The following is a 20,731-nucleotide window of genomic DNA, read 5'->3' as shown; positions in this document are numbered from 1 at the left end:
ACATGCAAATTTATTCCACAGAACATTAGCAAATGCAACGTACATGCACCATGTAAACAATATATGCATTCACACAATAGCACGCCAGTTAAAGGACGACTTTGCAGGAAGCACCTATCGACGTTCACGTTCGTCAAATGGAACATTTCCATTCACGTGACATTTTTTCACGTATCAGATCTACCTTTGACCCAGATTAGCAGCATGTTGTTAACGTAAGCCCGACTGCAAAAATGACGGCGGCTCAAGGAAACTGCGACTTTAGCTGGATACCAGTCATCGATATAAAGGCGTTTGACATCACAAAAGAAGAAAACGAGGTCGACAGAAACGATCTGGAAACGTTGGCCAATGATGTATTCAAAGCCTTCAGTACCATTGGTTTTGTATACGTCAAAAACCACGGAATCCCCCAAGACCAGGTTAGTAACTACATATAGCACGGAATTATATGCATTAACACTACTGTGTTACGTTTTATTGCGTGTTCTAGAGTATATATTAGCAGACACTTTAAGGGGAAGTTAACTGTATGGGGAATAAAATCCATACCCCTTCTTCGTCCTAGATCTTCCGATGTGAATATCTTTGCACGAGTACGTAGTGCTTACCTCTCACACAAAGCATTAAACGACGAAAAAAGGAAAAAAAAAAAAAAAAAAAGAAACGAAACGCACTCTTCATCACTCCCCAATTTGATTGATCAAGATGACTGAGGTGGTTCATAATCCATAATGGTCCATAATCAAAGATTCTGCCTCTTCAATCTATCTTGACGGTTAACTGTCAGCTCACATAGTAACTTAACTCGCTGTATTATGTACCAATTATGTTGAAATCAGGAATGGATTCTACAACCCCTAAAACATAAGAAAAGACATATGACACACTATAGTACCTTTAGTTGTTGTTGACGAAACTCTAAGATGACCGTCTTGGCTGCCATTTTGAATATTGTCATTTTACTAACCTAAATAATTGTTGTAGAAAAAAATGATTGTCGTATTTGTATTCAGCATCAAATTTCGCCTGCGAAAACACCTGCTATGTAATTTTTTTGAGATTTACCCTACCCTAATGCCACGTGCCACCATTATTTACATCGATTTGAGCGTGTGCGTCTGTCGCTTCATATAAATTATATAATATAAATTATCGTCACAACAGGAGCACAGCATTTCTTTTTTCTATCAACGATGATAGAAAAAGGAAATAAGGACATAATGCGGGCTCGGTAGAAACATCACAGGGCAAATATAACCTAAGCTTTACCTGTTAAACACGTCGGAGTAAAGGCTCTGCCAACCTATATTGTACTAGCAGAGGTCCGTATGACTAATGTACATGTTTGTCAAATTGTTTTTGAGCACAACTTTTAACTTGTGAAATCAATCTTTCTAACGTATGAAAAAGAACATATAAGCAGCGCAAAAACAGCGTGTTTGTCGCGGATCATAGCGTATTCACACTGTATGACATGCGTTTGAATATCGAATAATATAAGCATTCAAAGGATGTCACGACTGCAGCGTATGTACATGTATGGGTAGCGGTTGAGTGTCGCATATCAGCGTTTGGGGTAGGGGTTTGCTCAAGCTTCGTACTAATTTATGTTGATGAGAATCTTAGCAAAATGTATCCCCGCAGACATGATAGATCAACTGTGGCTTTGAGCTGGATGATAAGGTGTTGATAGGGCCGCACATGGGACTAGCGGCAGGTGACTGCTGGTTGCATCTCTTAGGGAGCGTTCCCAGGAGTATTCTAAACCCCCCCCTCTTCGGTTTCTGAAAAAATAACACTACTATTCCCCTCTTGAAATTAAAGTTTTAATAGCTTATTTATAGTTCTTGACCATTCCAAATGGCACCGTTTGACCTTCAAAACACCAAAATATTTTGAGGCCCTTTAGCGGGCCCCAAACCCCACCACAAGGGGGCCGAGGCGCGGATTCGAATCCGAGGCATGTCATTTGTAAAAAAAAACACTGACCCCCCCTTCAAATGCTGGAGCTGCCCCTGTCTTACCACCTGTATACTGCGTTCAGCAGACAAAAATTTGTCTTCTTTGCAGAATTATTTGCCAAAAATGTTTTTCCCAAAATTCGCATTGTTGCAATAGCTTTTACACGTTTGAACGTTTTGAAATAATTTCCTCTTCTTATAGGACTTGCTACTCAAAACTTAAACCGCTCAGGTGTAAACCGCTTTGGCTCTCATCGTGCTCTATAACGTCACAAGTGAAGTCTAAATCAGTGTAATCTCAGTAATCTCAGTGTAAAAAAGTCAAAGCATCTAACTAGGAACTAATCAACTAATCAATAAAATCGACTAATCAATAAAAGCCACCAAACTTGAATTGATTCAGTAACTTTCCCGCCATAACACCACGTCATACAGTGGCGGATTTAGGGGGTTTTGAAGAAAAGATTACACCAAATTTCTTCCTTTGATTTAAAATTTTGATCAGCTGAATCATAGTTCTAAACAATACCAAATGGCGCCGTTTGCCCTCTAAAACACTCCAAGGGCGCCGAGGGTCGGCTTCTTATCCGAGGCCAGTCATTTCTAAAAAAATCGGAACCCCATTCAAATAACCCTGGAGGGACTGTCAATGTTATGTTTGACTATTACAGGGTACGTGAGATTGTCACCTAAATGACTGACTTTTGGGTGCCTTGGGGCCAGTGAAAGATAGTACCCCCACCCCGCCCCCTGTGGCACGGTAAACATTGGCGGATTTAGGGAGTGTCGGGGGGGGGGGGGGTGACCTCCTTTCAATTTCTAAAAAAAATCACACCAATGGTCCCTTCTTGAAATAAGAATTTTGACGAGCTGAATTTTAGTTCTAAACCGTACCAAGTGCTACCGTTCGCCCTCTAAAATACCCATTTTTTCTGGTCCTTTCAGAGGGCCTCGTACCCCGCGGTGGACTTCGTATCTGCGGACCCCCTCCCCCCTTTCCAAAAATCTTGGATCCGCCCCTGTCATAGTAAAAAAGTAATCTATTTAGGAACGCTCCGTGTGGGCTTTTCAAATAAGTGTTCTTGTACATGATGAACTTTAACAACGTTGATGATGATACCATGTTGGCAGACTGTCGACGCGCGGGAAGAAATACCTAAGTTCGGCTCACGGCCTATTGATTGTTATGGCAGATATATACATATACAGCCAAACTGGCCCTCTCTGTGAGAAAGTAGAACGTTTCCATTTGATCCGCATCTTACCAACGAAGCTTCTGTGGCTCCGTGGTAACTCTACCGTCTTAGACACAAATACTCACTAAGGCCTGGGTTCGAGTCCAAAGGTTTTCAAAGTGACTTTTTTGCTAGAAAAAATGGCTAAAAATTGCGTTTGATTACTATAAGAGGAAAATCGTACGTATGGTCGATGGGCGGTTCAGTCACGGCGTTGTCGGTAGCGTACTTAGGTGCAAAAAATACCAAACCATCAGCAAATCATGGTAACGGCAAGTCACGAGTTCAAATCCCATATGACGCATGTCAGTTGACCACAAGAGGCAGCTGGCCCCGAAAACGAATGCAGGTTCGTGTGTGTCCGAACAAATTATCTTTTGCATAAAAATATTGTATAGTTTAGAATTAGGGATAGATTTTTACAACTTGCTCGTATTTATCATAAAGTTCACTCATAAATTACATAAAGGATCAATTTATAATAGAAAAATTCAATGCATTAAAAAAGCTAAATTTAACAAACTTTGAAAAAAAATGGGAAAATTGGTCAGACATGTTTGAATTTAATTAGCTTCAGCAAACTAATATTTTGCACTTTTTGCTTGTTTAATAATATGTTGTAGTTATGGATGAATACATTGTGGTATCGATCTTTATTATTATTATTATTATTATTATTACACCTATTGTTCATGAGATTATAAACTTATATTCGTGTGTGTGAGAGAGAGAGAGTGTGTAAGAGAGAGAGTGAGTGTGCAGTGTGCATTTACCATACTTGGGTATATGTACTTTCTTATAGTGAAATTTTTCAATAAAAAAAAAAAAAAAAAAATAAAAAAAAAAAAAAAAATAAATAAAAAAAAAAAATAAAGTTCGCGTAGTCAATTACATTTCTTTTCTCTTTGCTTTAAAGTCTTAAAAATGATACTTAGGCAGGGATGGTCATTAGCCTCTTTCCTTTACCAACTACGCAACGGATCAAAATTGAACAGAGTCAATACCTTACCTGGCATGGCGTCATGCATTTCATACAACCTCTTCATAAAAAAGCTACCTGCTCGTTGGGATTATCAACAAGAAAAATGTTTTTCAAAATTCACATTGCCGCTATGGTTTTACCTAACCATACGTTATGTTTTTTTATGCCCCCCCCCCCCCACCCCTTTGGTCTTGCTTATCAAGACTGTACATACAACATTGGTCAAAAAGGTTGTCCCACAACAACCGGAACCCCATTCAAATAATCCTGGATCAGCCCTTGGAGAGACTGTCAATCTAATGTTTGGTCTTTGTGTTTTCAGATTGACAATATATTTAGATTGGCTGATGACTTTTTTGCACAACCCCAAGAGACCAAGAACAAGTTCATCCGCCCCTTATCTGACCCAAGTGGAATTGGCTACATTCCAATAGGGAGAGAAACGTAAGGCATGCAGGCAGGGTGCACAAATGTGCCACTCTCTGAAATCTGTATTTTGATGTAACTACCATTTCTACTATTTCCATGTTATTTCCATGTTATTACCATACCTGTATGTTTAAAGCAGTTTCCACTCTTCACCATTTGACCTTAAAAATCTCATCTCAACATACACATGTTGATATAATTATATTTGTAATAATGCAGAAATGAAGAATGAAACAATTTTTGCCCTTTCTTGATAATACACGAGAAACATTTTGGCAAAGGTAAGTCATAGGCATACTGAGACACATGAAGGCATGAAATGATTAATACACGGCATGAATGTAATGTTATGAAAATTAACTGACAACAAAGATGTAATTAATTATCAAAAGTGACTGTGCAACATAATCACAACTGGATGAGGATTTTCTTTAGTTTTGAAGCAGACAAACCTGCTGACTTCAAGGAGTCCTTTGATGCTATTCCTGGAGGAGCTTATAATCAGGTACCACTTCATTCTAGAAAAGCGCTCATGATCAGAGAGCGTAGATTTGCGCCAAGGCAACTCAGCTTCCCTTCTCATATTTCTTATAAACGCGGATTAGGTGTTTACTAACACTACCCGCAGATCTTTTACGGTAGCATTAACGTCCATATTAATCACAAAACCCGTTATTATTAAAAGAAAATAGAAGAATTGATTAATGGATTACCACCAAACCCCGTTAAAAAGTTTCCCGTTGTAGACACATTCCCTCATGTAGACATTTAGATGTCATAATCAAAATAAGGAGTTTCGTTTTAGCTATGGCCAGGTATCCCAAACTTTGAGAAGGATGTGGTGGAGTTCCACAGAACTTGTGCCAAGCTGAGCCTTCGAATGCTGAAACTGATTGGGATGGGACTTGGACTGGAGGTAACGGATATGGATAGCACGTACCTTTCACTACAAAAACTACACGTAGAGCAATAAAAAAAAAAGTCATGCAGAATTCCAAATTTGAGTCAAAGGTTTTAGTCCCTAGACTGATAGACTGGAATGCTTTTACCACAAGTGTTTATTTCGCATCATACAGAAGTCATGTTTCCATTTGATAAAGCCGCCCATATGGTTTCTTTGACCCCTGATGGCTTCCAACTCATTAGAGAAATACATGTAGACAGTTGCCTCTCAGAAGCCGTCTGGTATATAGTAAAAGTAACCTGCTAAAACCAGTCGGGCTTTCGCAAAGGGTCTAAAAAACCTTTTCTGGTGGCAATCGGCCCCTTATATCTGAAGGGGGCCGCTTGTCTTTGTTTAGTTATACCGGTAGCGGCAAAAGCGTAAGAACAATGGATCCTGTTTCCTGGTGGTAAATTGTGGATACCCTGTGCATGTCATCTAGGAAGGTACACTAATCTGGGCATAGCTCTGTAAAAGATTGTTCCTTTTGACACAATAATCTGTCTGAAAAAGCGTCTTTCTCCCAATTTTTTTTCCTCAGAGCAGCAATGCTTCTTCAATTCACGCACTGCTAAAATGGCGAAATTCCAAAATCATCTGTGAAGGTTTTACCAAAATATTGAGACAGAACCGTCTCTATCATAGCCATGCAAGAACCAGCCCAAAGAGTACATTGTACTTTATACCCAATGAACTTACCGCGTATTACGTAATGTGGAAGTGCCCCACACGAGACATTCAATCGATTGGGACTGACACGCCTGACTACGCATTTCTCTATTCACACATCTCACATGATATAGAAAATATTTAAGAATAATATGTTCTAAACTAAGACAAACCTTTTAAGCTTAAATATTCTATATTAAATGTCTAGTTTGTATATGTAAAAAATAGAGGCTTCTCGCTTCTCAAAAATGTAGTTATTGTCACAATAAATGACATACCAAACCAAATTTCATAAAAAAACATTAACAACAGTTTTATGTTATGTTATTTTCTTAAATATATCTTATTTTTGGTTTAGACATAGATTTTGAGTGTCTCTGTGGGTGTATAAATGCTGCAATGCTACATTTCAATGCAGTGCTTATTTTCTCAGGACCAAAATGAGTTACTCGCGTGCCATACAAATCTCGTCAACTGGCGTGACAACAGCTCAACCACGTTAAGACTGTTGACATATCCTCCTTACACCGAAAAAGAAGGTATTTTAAGAGCTTTTTAAAATAATGATACACTGCTTCGCTTTACCTTCTGCTTTATGGATGATTGTTAGTGATATTATTTCTGCCTCTGCAAAAAAATTTGGAATGGTAAGTAAGTCCTTAACCCAGCTTAAGCGAAAATGATGTGGTGAGTTGATCTTGAGGGGATTTACTAGAACTGTAACCCAAAATGGCTTGTGTACGAATACATTAAATAAATATAAAAGTGCCGTTACTGTACACAATGCGTACTAGTACCTGCATTTAACACCATCTACATGTAGGCTTTGATATATTGCTTGCCTATACGGTATGCAAGGAGGGGTGTTTTTCTTTTATGTGTTTTGTTTGTTTGGTTGTTTTCTAACTCTGGACAAATTTTGTTAAGGAAGTCCCAAACTCAGGTAACAACATAGAAAATTCTGACAGAGGATTACTAGTGCGGAACTATAGGTCTAACATTAGGCCTTACATAAGGGCTTGTTAAAAAAAAGTTGACTAGAAAAGCAGTATGAGAATGCAGTCCTCTGCCAGGATCACCACCAAAATCTAAGCACCTTTAGGTTGGCCCACTTCTGACCTGTTCTGAGAATTTCATGAAACTCCATCACATAAAGGCAAATGACAAACACAATCACAAACAGATCGGTGTACAGAAAACAGAGATAACACACAGCCTCCCTGGCAGAGGTTATAAAAGTGTCAGTGCTGCATACCGTTTACTACATGTGCATGTATTATTAACTTGTATATTATATATATATATATTTCTTTTTGGGTCGTTTTAAAATTGGAGGAGTTAAAAAAACAAGTAAAGCACATATTACACTCAGCCAAAATGTTCGGAAACATCGTTATTTTGAATTATTATAAATTTACCATATAAGCTAATTTAAATATTTTAACAACAAATGTTGATGGATAATGCGCCCACCATTCGTTACTTTTTGAAATTTTGCCAAGAAAGGAATTCCGTGGGAATTACTGCGAGATACAGTTCAAATGAAGTTTTGGAGTTGCTCAGCATCATGTAAAGCCTGCACTGTTTATTGTCAAGACCTGATCAAACTTTGTCATGGAAATGACAGGATCAATAAAGATTATATTTACTATCGTGGATATAACTATGTTCCCAAACTTTTTTTTGGCCGGGTGTAGAACTATATACCGTATATATTTGCCTAATTATAAAGTTAATCTTTTAGTTGTTATGTTTTTGTATAAATTTCTTTATTACTGCAATCAGATGGATATGACATTTTTTCTTGATATTTGTTATTCTGTTACAATTTTCAGACATGACCCCAGGCCAGGCACGATGTAGTGAGCACACGGATTACGGCTCCATAACTCTGCTATTCCAGGATGATATAGGAGGCCTTGAGGTGATTGTGTTAGGTGTGACAGGTGATTGTGTTGGGTGTGACAGGTGATTGTGTTTGGTGTGACAGGTGATTGTGTTAGGTGTGGCAGGTAATTGTGTTGGGTGTGACAGGTAATTGCGTTAGGTGTGACAGGTGATTGTGTTGGGTGTGACAGGTGATTGTGTTAGGTGTGACATGTTATTGTGTTAGGTGTGACAGGTGATTGTGTTAGGTGTGACATGTTATTGTGTTAGGTGTGACAGGTGATTGTGTTAGGTGTGACAGGTGATTGTTTTAGGTGTGACAGTGTGTCAAGTGACGGTAAAAGTCGAGGTTAAAAACCTTGGAGTAATTTTTGATAATAGGTGCGATATGGCTGCCAACATCAGTAAAAAATGCAAAGCTACTTACTATGGTCTTAAAAAAATTTCCAAACTATCCCATATCCTTGACAAAGGTCAAATGGAGAGGCTTGTCCATGCCTTTATAACTGCACATCTTGATTACGGAAGCAGTCTACTCTATGGCCTTCCTACCTACCAAAGCCGCCCACTACATTGGCTTCCTGTACGACAGAGCATTGTTTTTAAATTACTGCTGTTTGTTTTTAAATTCACCAGAAGTGAATGCCCCTCATATTTTAACTCGATGCTACATCCAAGTACACCCAGTCTCACCAGGTCTACCAGATCCACCTCCACTCTTTGTTTTACCAGAAATGATAATAAAAAAACAATCAAAACCTACGGCCACAGGGCATTTTCAATTGCAGCGCCCATTTTATGAAATCAACTACCCTCACACATTCGGACTATTGATAGTGTTGAGGTTTTTTAAAAAGACTTGAAAACATTCTTATTTGTACAGTACAGTATTTTAATTAAAAATTAATACTAGAAACTTCATATTTTCTCATTTTATCAGAAAAAAGTTTTTTTTGTTCAGACCATTACTATTTTAACCAGCATTAATTATTTTTATTATTTTTTTTACCTTAGCTTTTATTGTCTATATAATTAGTTGTAATCTGATAATTTTATTTGTAAACAGCACTGAGACGGTAGTGTAGTGCGGTTTTATGAAGTAATTATTATTATTATTATTATTATTATTATTATTATTAAGTGTGACTGTTGGATATGTCTCTGTTAAGAGTGAGGGTAGGTCTGTTGTGAATCTGCGCAAAGGCTTGCAGAGAAACCATGTGTTAAATGTGGCAGTGTGTCAACTGTGACCCGTGACACAGTGTAACCTTATGTTTGATGTGACAGTGACAGTGTTAAGAAGGATGGTAGGTCTAGTGTGATTCTGTGCAAAGGATTACAGTTTGAGATTGCGTTAGATGTGACAGTAAATGTGTCTGTAAATTGTGGCTGCATGTAATTGTATCTTGATTGTCCCGCAGGTGCAGACAGTGGCTGGAGAGTACAAACAAGCCACACCTCTACCTGGTACCATAGTGGTCATCTTAGATGACATGATGCCCAGATGGACCTCGGACAGGCTGAAGGCCACAGTGAGTCCATGTCTACCACGCAGACTAGTACTGCACTGCTGTTTCTTAATACTTCAATAATTACCTGTCTGTTTCCATTTGCTCATTAATAGTTATTCAAATTATGAGTGCAATTTGCCAGCCTGCCTCTTCTAAATGTATATTATACCAGTATGGTGATGACTTTTCCTCATTTTTGAATTAATACTTCTCGACTTCCAGCATTCCAAGCCAAGATTTCCCTGCACCAAACACTCATATTTAACCATTTGTCCGGGGAAAACGGCATTTTTCTCTCGACATTCCAGCATTTTATCTTCTTTTTTCCGACACTCGATCCTATAACTCCATTTAGGAAAAGAAAAAATCAAAGCCCGAGCAGGTTTTTCAGTTACACCATTGATTCTGTGACTCGACTTCCGCGAGAATGATGTGACGTCTCCTTATTCAAACAAATTTTTGTGTAATTCTTGATTATGCTGATCACTCATTTTCTGAAGCGACAAAGGAATTGTTTTAGTGTATGGGTCGGGCGGCGAGGGGGGGGGGGTACGCCCTGATGTTAAAATAACTACAGCATTTTTTACATTTTTTTCACACGGCCTCAACCGTTCAGTATTTACATTACACTTTTCCATTTTTCTAGCTGCACCGAGTTGTGCCTTCCCATAAGTATAATAGACGTAGAAGTCTGGTCTATTTCACACACCCTGATAGTTCTACGATTGTCAAACCTCTTGATGGGTCGGACACATACCCTCCTATACGTTATACAAGATACTTGACAGAGCAGTATAACAGCAGAGGACTTCTGGGAGAAGGCCAACGTGGTGACGTGGCCGCATAAGTCTGCATGTAAGATCGGTTTGTGGGTCCTGTATTTTGAATTTTAGGTCATGATTGTATTGTATTGTTGATGCTTCGTGTAAATTCCTGTTGGGGGACAAGGCATTTGGGGGATTATTTAACTATTGACAGTTTTACAGATAATCTTAATACTTCATGTACATGTATTATTTGCCCCAGCTTATAAATTCGGAACAGTCGATATACCCAGCAAACGCAGAATATTATTATAGCACAATTTTTGTATATCGATCACAAAAGAAAAAGTGGTAACGTTATAAAAGGTCCCTTGTTTGCTGGCCTTGCCTCTGTTTTGTTGAATGGATGAATGGAAAAAGTGGCTCAGTTTGCAGCTTCACCTGTTTGCTTTTAAGCTCCCTTAATTTCACGCCATCGTTATTTAACATGCCTGGTAATCAATATTGTTATAGATATTGTTAGTAAGAATTATATCTAATACCTTGGTGTCAATAACAGTGTTCTCTTTCTAATTAACACAAATAGTGTTGGCAAGTTTATTGGTCCTATTGACCTTTAGACTTTGGATCTTGGTATCTTTACTCGTCTTTTAGTATCACCAAGCGAACCCGCCAACCATGATGACGATCCAGTGACTGCACCTACGATGGACAAATTGAAAAAAAGGGGTCCACCAATATGATTACAGAACATCCCAGCATACATTATAAAGAATGATACAGGTCGAATTAGCTGGGAAATTTTAATGGCACAGGATTGACATATACATGTATACAGCAGATAATACATACCCATAATTAGTTGCCTAACTGCTATTTAAGAGTTAATTGGCTTACATTAGAGTTCAAGCTTTTGTCAAATTAATCGGAGCTTAAAATGCAATACATGTACTAAAGATTACTCTGAAAATGACATAACAGTTATGTATATTCACATTGTTGATGGTGGTGCTGAAGTAAAAATTATATTGATATGAAGATGTGCTTGTTTTGAACGTCCCTTGTTATTGCTTAACGCAGTTATAAAATGTCAGGTACTCATATACATGTACGTTTATACAGGTAAATAAATCATCACGAAACATAATTAAGAGATAATCGACAATAAAGCTGTATATGGTTTTACGTCTTGGAAATAAATGCTCTCTAAGGGGAAACTCTACCTACGGCAGCAGGTTTTTTAAATAATTATATTAGACAATAAAAATGTGTTTTAATTGTGTGAAGTTATCGCATCCACATTTGAGAATGTCCCAAAGTCGCATTTGTTAGAAATACAGACCTGGAAAGGTTTTTAATTCCCGAAAGATACACAGCTTAAAGACGAGAAGACATGCAAATTTACTCCACAGAACATTAGCAAATACTACGTACATGCACCATGTAATTTTAAACAATATATGCATTCACACAATAGCACGCCAGTTAAAGGACGACTTTGCAGGAAGCACCTATCGACGTTCACGTTCGTCAAATGGAACATTTCCATTCACGTGACATTTTTTCACGTATCAGATCTACCTTTGACCCAGATTAGCAGCATGTTGTTAACGTAAGCCCGACTGCAAAAATGACGGCGGCTCAAGGACACTGCGACTTTAGCTGGATACCAGTCATCGATATAAAGGCGTTTGACATCACAAAAGAAGAAAACGAGGTCGACAGAAACGATCTGGAAACGTTGGCCAATGATGTATTCAAAGCCTTCAGTACCATTGGTTTTGTATACGTCAAAAACCACGGAATTCCCCAAGACCGGGTTAGTAACTACATATAGCACGGAATTATATGCATTAACACTACTGTGTTACGTTTTATTGCGTGTTCTAGAGTATATATTAGCAGACACTTTAAGGGGAAGTTAACTGTATGGGGAATAAAATCCATACCCCTTCTTCGTCCTAGATCTTCCGATGTGAATATCTTTGCACGAGTACGTAGTGCTTACCTCTCACACAAAGCATTAAATGACGAAAAAAGGGAAAAAAAAGAAACGAAACGCACTCTTCATCACTCCCCAATTTGATTGATCAAGATGACTGAGGTGGTTCATAATCCATAATGGTCCATAATCAAAGATTCTGGCTCTTCAATCTATCTTGACGGTTAACTGTCAGCTCACATAGTAACTGAACTCGCTGTATTATGTACCAATTATGTTGAAATCAGAAATGGATTCTACAACCCCTAAAACATAAGAAAAGACATATGACACACTATAGTACCTTTAGTTGTTGTTGACGAAACTCTAGGTAGACCGTCTTGGCTGCCATTTTGAATATTGTCATTTTACTAACCTAAATAATTGTTGTAGAAAAAATGATTGTCGTATTTGTATTCAGCATCAAATTTCGCCTGCGAAAACACCTGCTACGTAATTTTTTTGAGATTTACCCTACCCTAATGCCACGTGCCATCATTGTTTACATCGATGTGAGCGTGTGCATCTGTCGCTTCATATAAATTATCGTCACAACAGGAGCACAGCATTTCATCTTTTTATTAACGATGATAGAAAAAGGAAATAAGAGCATAATGCAGGCTCGGTAGAAACATCACAGGGCAAATATAACCTAAGCTTTACCTGTTAAACATGTTGGAGTTAAGGCTCTGCCAACCTATATTGTACTAGCAGAGGTCCGTATGACTAATGTACATGTATGTCAAATTGTTTTTGAGCACAACTTTTAACTTGTGAAATCAATCTTTCTAACGTATGAAAAAGAACATATAAGCAGCGTAAAAACAGCGTATTGGTCGCGGATCATAGCGTATTCACACTGTATGACATGCGTTTGAATATCGAATAATATAAACATTCAAAGGATGTCACGACTGCAGCGTATGTACATGTATGGGTAGCGGATGAGTGTCGCATATCAGCGTTTGGGGTGGGGGTTTGCTCAAGCTTCGTACTAATTTATGTTGATGAGAATCTTAGCAAAATGTATCCCCGCAGACATGATAGATCAACTGTGGCTTTGAGCTGGATGATAAGGTGTTGATAGGGCCGCACATGGGACTAGCGACAGGTGACTGCTGGTTGCATCTCTTAGGGAGCGTTCCCAGGAGTATCCTAACCCCCCCCCCCCTTCGGTTTCTGAAAAAATAACACTAATATTCCCCTCTTGAAATTAGAGTTTTAACTAGCTTATTTATAGTTCTTGACCATTCCAAATGGCACCGTTTGACCTTCAAAACACCAAAATATTTTGAGGCCCTTTAGCGGGCCCCAAACCCCACCACAAGGGGGCCGAGGCGCGGATTCGAATCCGAGGCCTGCCATTCCTAAAAAAAAAAAAAAAAATCGGAACCCCATTCAAATAATCCTGGATCCGCCCTTGGAGAGACTGTCAATTTAATATTTGGTCTTTGTGTTTTCAGATTGACAATATATTTAGATTGGCTGATGACTTTTTTGCAAAACCCCAAGAGACCAAGAACAAGTTCATCCGCCCCTTATCTGACCCATGTGGAATTGGCTACATTCCAATAGGGAGAGAAACGTAAGGCATGCAGGCAGGGTGCACAAATGTGCCACTCTCTGAAATCTGTATTTTGATGTAACTACCATTTCTACTATTTCCATGTTATGACCATACCTGTATGTTTAAAGAAGTTTCCACTCTTCACCATTTGACCTTAAAAATGTCATCTAAACATACACATGTTGATATAATTATATTTGTAATAATGCAGAAGTGAAGAATGAAACAATTTTCGCCCTTTCTTGATAATACACGAGAAACATTTTGGCAAAGGTAAGTCATAGGCATACTGAGACACATGAAGGTATGGAATGATTAATACACGGCATGAATGTAATGTCATGAAGATTAACTGACAACAAAGATGTAATTAATTATTAAAAGTGGCTGAGCAATATTATCACAACTGGATGTGGATTTTTTTTTAGTTTTGAAGCGGACAAACCTGCTGACTTCAGGGAGTCCTTTGATGCTATTCCTGGAGGAGCTTATAATCAGGTAACACTTCATTCTAGAAAAGCACTCATGATCAGAGAGTGTAGATTTGCGCCAAGGCAACTCAGGTCCCTATCTCATTTCTTATAAACGGATTGTGTTTACTAACACTACCCGCAGATCTTTTACGGTAGCACTAACGCCTTTATTAACCACTAAACCCACGAGTTAACCAAAACACCGTACAAACATTTAGCACCAACAAAGCAATACCAAGCGCAAACATTCATCTGCTCTGGTAGTGCTGATTAATTTGAGGGTTATTGGGTAGTGTAATTATGGGTAAATATGGGTGTTAGTGCTAAAGATCTGCGGGTAGTGTTAGTAAACGCCTAATCCGTTTTAAGGCCTGTCATTATTAAAGGAAAAATAGATTAATAAATTAATGGATTACCGACAAAACCGTTTAAAAAGTTTCCCGTTTTAGACACATCCCCGCAGGTAGACATTTAGATGTCATAATCAAAATTAGGAGTTTCGTTTTAGCTCTGGCCAAGTATTCCAAAATTTGAGAAGGATGTGGTGGAGTTCCATAGAACTTGTGCCAAGCTGAGCCTTCGAATGCTGAAACTGATTGGGATGGGACTAGGACTGGAGGTAAAGGATAAAGATAGCACATACCATTCACTATAAAACTACATGCAGAGCAAAAAAAAAAAACCGTGCAGAATACCGAATTTGAGTCAAAGGTTTTAGTCCCCAGACTGATAGAATGGGAGGCATTTACTATAAGTGTTTATTTCGCATCATACATTAGTCATGTTTCCATTTGAATAAAGCCGCCCATATGGTTCTGAGACCATTGATGATTTCCAACTCATTAGAGAAATAGACGATGTTGTGCTTTTCACAGTTGCCTCTCAGAAGCCGTCTGGTATATAGTAATAGTAACCTGTTTAAACCGGCTGGCTTTCGTAAAGGGCCTTGCAAAACCTTTTCTGGTGGCAATCGGCCCCTTATTCCGAGGGGAATCGGTTTTCTTTGTTTAGTTGTAACAGCAAAAGTGTAAATACAATGGGTCGATCCTGTTTCCTGGCGGTATATTGTGGATACCCTGGGCGTGTCATCTAGGAAGGAACACCAATCTGGGCATACCTTTTGACACAATAATCTTTCTGGCAATGCGTCTTTTTTCCCCATTCTTTCTCAGGGCAGCAATGCTGTGACGCGTTGCTTTATTCAATTCACGCACTGCTAAAATGGCGAAATTCCAAAATCATCTGTGAAGGCTTTACCAAAATATGAAGACATTTTTACCAGAACCTTCTCTGTCAAAGCCATACCAGGACCAGTATAAAGAATACTATATACCCAATGAAATTACAGCATATAACGTAATGTGGAAGTGTCCCACACAAGATACTCCATTGGCACTGACACGCCTGACTACGCATTTCTCTATTCACACATCTAACATGATAAAGAAGTTATTGTAGAACAATATGTTCTAAACCAAGACAAACTTTTAAGCTGAAATATTCCATATTAAATGTCTAGTTTGTGAATGTAAAAAAAAGATGTATGACGTCTCCTAATAAAAATGAATAAAGGTTTCTCAAAAATGTGGTTATTTTCACAATAAATGACATACCAAACCAAATTTTATATAAAAACATTAACAACAGTTTTATGTTATGTTATTTTTTTTAAATATATCTTAATTTTTATTTAGACATAATTTATGAGTGTCTTTGTGTGTGTATAAATGCTGCAATGCTACATTTCCATGCAGTGTTTATTTTCTCAGGACCAAAATGAGTTGCTCGCGTGCCATACAAGTCTCGTCAACTGGCATGACAACAGCTCAACCATGTTAAGACTGTTGACCTATCCTCCCTACACCGAAATAGAAGGTAGTTTAAGAGCTTGATTTAAATACAGGGTTTGATACACTTATTCGCTTTACCTTCTGCTTTATGGATGATTTTTAATGATATTATTTTTGCCTCTGCAAAAAATGTGGAATGGTAAGTCCTTAACCCAGCTTAAACGAAAATGATGTGGTGAGTTAAGCTTGTAGGGGATTTACTAGAACTGTAACCCAACAATGGCTTGTGTACGAACACATTAAGTAAATATAAGTGCATTTACTTTACACTAGGCGTACTAGTACCTGCATTTTTCACCATCTACATGTAGGCTTGATATATTGCTTGCCTAGGGGGGGGGGAGTTTTCCTTTTATGTGTTTTGTTTGTTTGTTTGTTTGATTTCTGACCCTGGACAAATTTTGTTAAGGAAGTCCCAAACTCATGTAAAAACAAAGAAAAGTCTATGTTTGTCAGAGGATTACTAGTGCAGATCTATAGGTATAACATTAGGCCTAACATAATGGCTTGCTAAAAAAAAGCTAAAAAAAAACTAGAAAAGCAGTAAGAGAATACAGTCCTCAGCCAATTTGCATCTCGGATCACCAACAAAATCTAATCACCTTTATGATCTTCTGATCTATCCTGAGAATGTTATCAAGCTCCATCATATTTTCTTAAAGGCCGATGACAAACAAACAAACAAACAAACAGATCGGTATACAGAAAGCAGAGATAAATACACAGCCTCCTTGGCAGAAGTAATAAAAGTGTCTCTGCTACACACTGTTTGCTACATGTCAAGACTTGCTTAAACTTTGTCATGGAAATGATAATTAAGACTTATACTGTCATGGATATAACAATGAGCCCAAACTTTTTTGGCCGAGTGTAGAACTATACATATTTGCTTAATAATAAAGTTTATCTTTTGTATAAATTGCTTGATTACAGCAATCAGATGGACTACACATTTCTTGATATTTGTTACTTTGTTACAATTTTCAGACAAGACCCCAGGCCAGACACGATGTGGTGAGCATACGGATTACGGTTCAATAACTCTGCTCTTCCAAGATGATATAGGAGGCCTTGAGGTGATTGCGTTAGGTGTGAGATGATTGTGCTAGATGTGACAGGTTATTGTGTTAGGTGTGACAGATGATTGCATTAGGTGTGACAGGTTATTGTGTTAGATGTGACAGTGTGTCAAGTGTGACCCGTGACACAGTGTAACTTTGTGTTTGATGTGACAATGACAGTGTTAAGAGGGATGGTAGGTCTAGTGTGATTCTGTGCAAAGGATTACAGGTTGAGATTGCGTTTGATGTGACAGTGGACAAGACGTGGCAATGTGTCTGTAAATTGTGGCTGCATGTAATTGTATCTTGATTGTCCCGCAGGTGCAGACAGTGGATGGAGAGTACAAACCAGCCACACCTATACCTGGTACCATAGTGGTCAACTTAGATGACATGATGCCCAGATGGACCTCGGACAGACTGAAGGCCACGGTGAATCCATGTCTACCAGACTAGTACTGCACTGCTGTTTCTTAATACTTCAATAATTACCTGTCTGTTTTCATTTGCTCATTACTCGTTATTCAAATTACGAGTGCAATTTGCCAGCCCGTCTAATGTATATTATACCAGTATGATTCGGAAAGTTACGCCCTGGTGTTAAAACATGTACAGCCTTTTTTTTACATTTTTGACATAGCCTCAAGCGTTCAGCATGTAAATCACTCTTTTTCATTTTTTCTAGTTTCACCGGGTTGTGCCTTCCCATAAGAATAACAGACGTAGAAGTCTGATCTATTTTACTGACCCTGATAGTTCTACGGTTGTGAAGCCTCTTGATGGGTCGGATACATACCCTCCTATCTGTTATACAAGATACGTGACACAGCAGTATGCTAACACAGGACTCCTGGGTGAAGACCAAGGTGGTGACGTGGCCGCATAAGTCTGCAAGTAAGATGGGTTTGTGGGTTCTGTATTTTGGATTTTAGGTCATGGTTGTATTGTATTGTTGGTGCTTCGTGTAAATTCTTGTTGGGGGACAAGGCATTTGGAGGAATTATTTAACTGTTGACTGTTATACAGATATGATCGAGTAATACTCTTAATACTCTTGAATACTCTATTAAAATACTTCATGTTTGCTGGCATGGGGCTTTTACCTGCCAATGTTTTGATGAATGGGAAAAGTGGCACTTTTACTCAATTTAGATTTATTGATATTGGTATCTTTATTCGTCTTTTAGTATTACCAAGTGAACCCATCAACCATGATGAGGGTCCTATGACTGCACCTACGTTGGACAAATTGAAAAAGGGGTCCACCAATATGATTACAGAACATCCCAGCAAACATTATAAAGAATGATACAGATCGAATTTGTTGGAATATTTTAATGGCACAGGATTGACATATATACAGCAGATAATACATACACATAATTAGTTGCCTAACTGATATTTAAGAGTTGGCTTACATTAGAGTTCAGGCTTTTGCCAAGATATTCGGGGCATATAATGCAGTGCATGTACTAGGAGAAATTGGTTATTTTGAAAATTATAACAGTAATTTATCCAAATTGTTGATGGTGTACTAGCTGAAGTAAAAATTATATTGATATGAAAATGTGCTTGTTTTGAACGTCTCTCGTTATTAAAACAGTTATAAAACGTCAACAGGTACTCAAAAGAACAAATTTACAACCAAAGGTGATTATAGATATAAAACTTTTAAAGTAAATATTCTGTTGTCTATTGCCTATTGATATTATCTGAGTGTCACTAACATACTGCATTATGATGTGATTGGTTACTCCTCAGGCAACCACTCCAGCTACTTGTTGCCTTTTTTTGTGGCTTCATAAATAAAGTTCAAGATTGTTTTCTGCATCATCGAGTTCCTTTGAATGTAATGGTCCCGGTTAAGACTTAAGATTGATCTGATATTATGGTCTGAAATTAAAATTTGTTTGAATTGTCGTCAGGCTAGGTCACGTGGTTAGTATACAGTTATTTTATCATTATTTTTATACAGTTATTTTACACTGCAATCGGAAGACAGAAGGCGGTTTCACCTGAATTCAGCATCGTTAACTTATGATCGTCCTTACCACAATGCGCAATGTAAAATCGGAAATAAAGTACACGAAGTGAGCGCTTGATCCCCTTATTCTGTGTCTGAATTTTTATTACAAATATTTTGTTTGTTTGAGAGTTACGAATTAAAACAATATACGTAATAATAAATATGTATAGCTTTTAACACTCTTGGTTTAAAACAAGTGCCCATGTTATTTTCAAGAACGTTTCATTTCCTCAGCCGAAGTCAACAATTTGTACATTGTATTTTAGATACTCACCCTAGATATGTTAATTTTTTCTTTAAACGGGAAACAACCTGTCTAAATGAGAAAAACAAAAAAGTTACGAAATTCTCGCAACTGTCCACAAAATTGCTGTTATATCATGGATGTGTTTTAAGGAATAGAAAAAAGCAGAAAATAATAATAGTAGAAGTATCGTGGACGTGGTCAATATCCATTCAGTCGTAGAGTACTGACCAGATTATAATTTGATTTCAATATCTGCTCTCAATCAGCAAACTTTTGCTGCAGTCTTGGCAAAAATTTCCTTTATTTGTTATTATTTTTTTTTCTATAATTCTTCTCATTTCGTAAAAAAGATTATGGTTTGGCTTAGTCAGCGTGACTTAGAATTTTGGTCTTATGTCAATGAGAAGAGTTTCGCTGTACCTCTTATTTTGTGAGTGAGGGGAAAGCAACCAGAAAAAAAGTAGCTACGGGGAATGGGGAGAGAAAGGTAGTATTTTCAAAATGGCTGTAAAATAACAATGGCTAATTTAAGTACATGCTTAACTTTAAACAAGTATCCAAGGTCCCCTAGCCGCTGATGTGCATGGAAAAGCAGGAGACTGAATGATAACCCCTGGCTCCTGTGCACAATTCATCTAACAACAAAATTCCGAAAATATACCAGAGGTATATTTGCACAATCGTACTTTATTAACTTGTAAATAATGAAATAACAACATGGCTGTCATTATAAAAGTAGTGAGTAGGAAATACACTATCTGTTGTAAATCAATTGCATTTCACCTTATTTTAATTTTACTGATCATAGTATCCAGAACAAAACAGTTTCAACTCCATGGCTTCTATAATATCCCTGCGGCAGTCAGTTGAAATTCCGCTGTCATTTACAAGTATTTACGTTGATATTAATCTGTTCTCCTTAACCTCAGATATTAAATGTCAAGATTGTCATGGTCATATTGCCAAATATGTCCAATTCTAGACATGCTTTTTAGTAACTCTTTATCACACACGCTCTAAGGAGTAACAATTATTGTCATGTATATACTTATTCACACAAGTCCGTCATTCAATTATACTGATTTAAACTGATGTAACGCCAGTGCAATCATCTAACACAATAAGCAAAAACAACAACAACA

At 37.8% G+C, this 20,731-nt stretch overlaps 1 protein-coding gene across 2 annotated transcripts; it reads left to right on the top strand.

Moving 5' to 3' along the window:
* The first annotated feature begins 89 nt into the window (after positions 1-89).
* LOC106163727 (uncharacterized) lies at positions 90-19,146 on the top strand. Of its 2 annotated transcripts, none has more exons than XM_087012945.1 (15): positions 90-422; positions 4,504-4,625; positions 5,046-5,115; positions 5,416-5,526; positions 6,656-6,761; positions 8,058-8,146; positions 9,531-9,641; positions 13,829-13,950; positions 14,361-14,430; positions 14,914-15,024; positions 16,175-16,280; positions 17,243-17,331; positions 17,638-17,748; positions 18,002-18,210; positions 18,504-19,146. In XM_087012945.1, the coding sequence occupies exons 1-14, from the start codon at positions 234-236 to the stop codon at positions 18,200-18,202; spliced, it is 1,608 nt and encodes a 535-aa protein (XP_086869071.1). In that variant the 5' UTR covers positions 90-233; the 3' UTR covers positions 18,203-18,210; positions 18,504-19,146. The 2 variants fall into 2 exon arrangements, with proteins under 2 accessions (XP_086869071.1, XP_086869069.1); XM_087012943.1 differs by having other exon boundaries at positions 16,160-16,280.
* The last annotated feature ends 1,585 nt before the right edge of the window (positions 19,147-20,731 follow it).

Source organism: Lingula anatina, chromosome 5 (genome assembly GCF_051362555.1).
Source record: "Lingula anatina isolate TDL-2025a chromosome 5, LinAna3.0, whole genome shotgun sequence".
NCBI lineage: Eukaryota > Metazoa > Brachiopoda > Lingulata > Lingulida > Lingulidae > Lingula > Lingula anatina.
The sequence above is the reverse complement of the archived record's forward strand: the minus strand, read 5'-3'. Positions and strand labels throughout refer to the sequence as shown.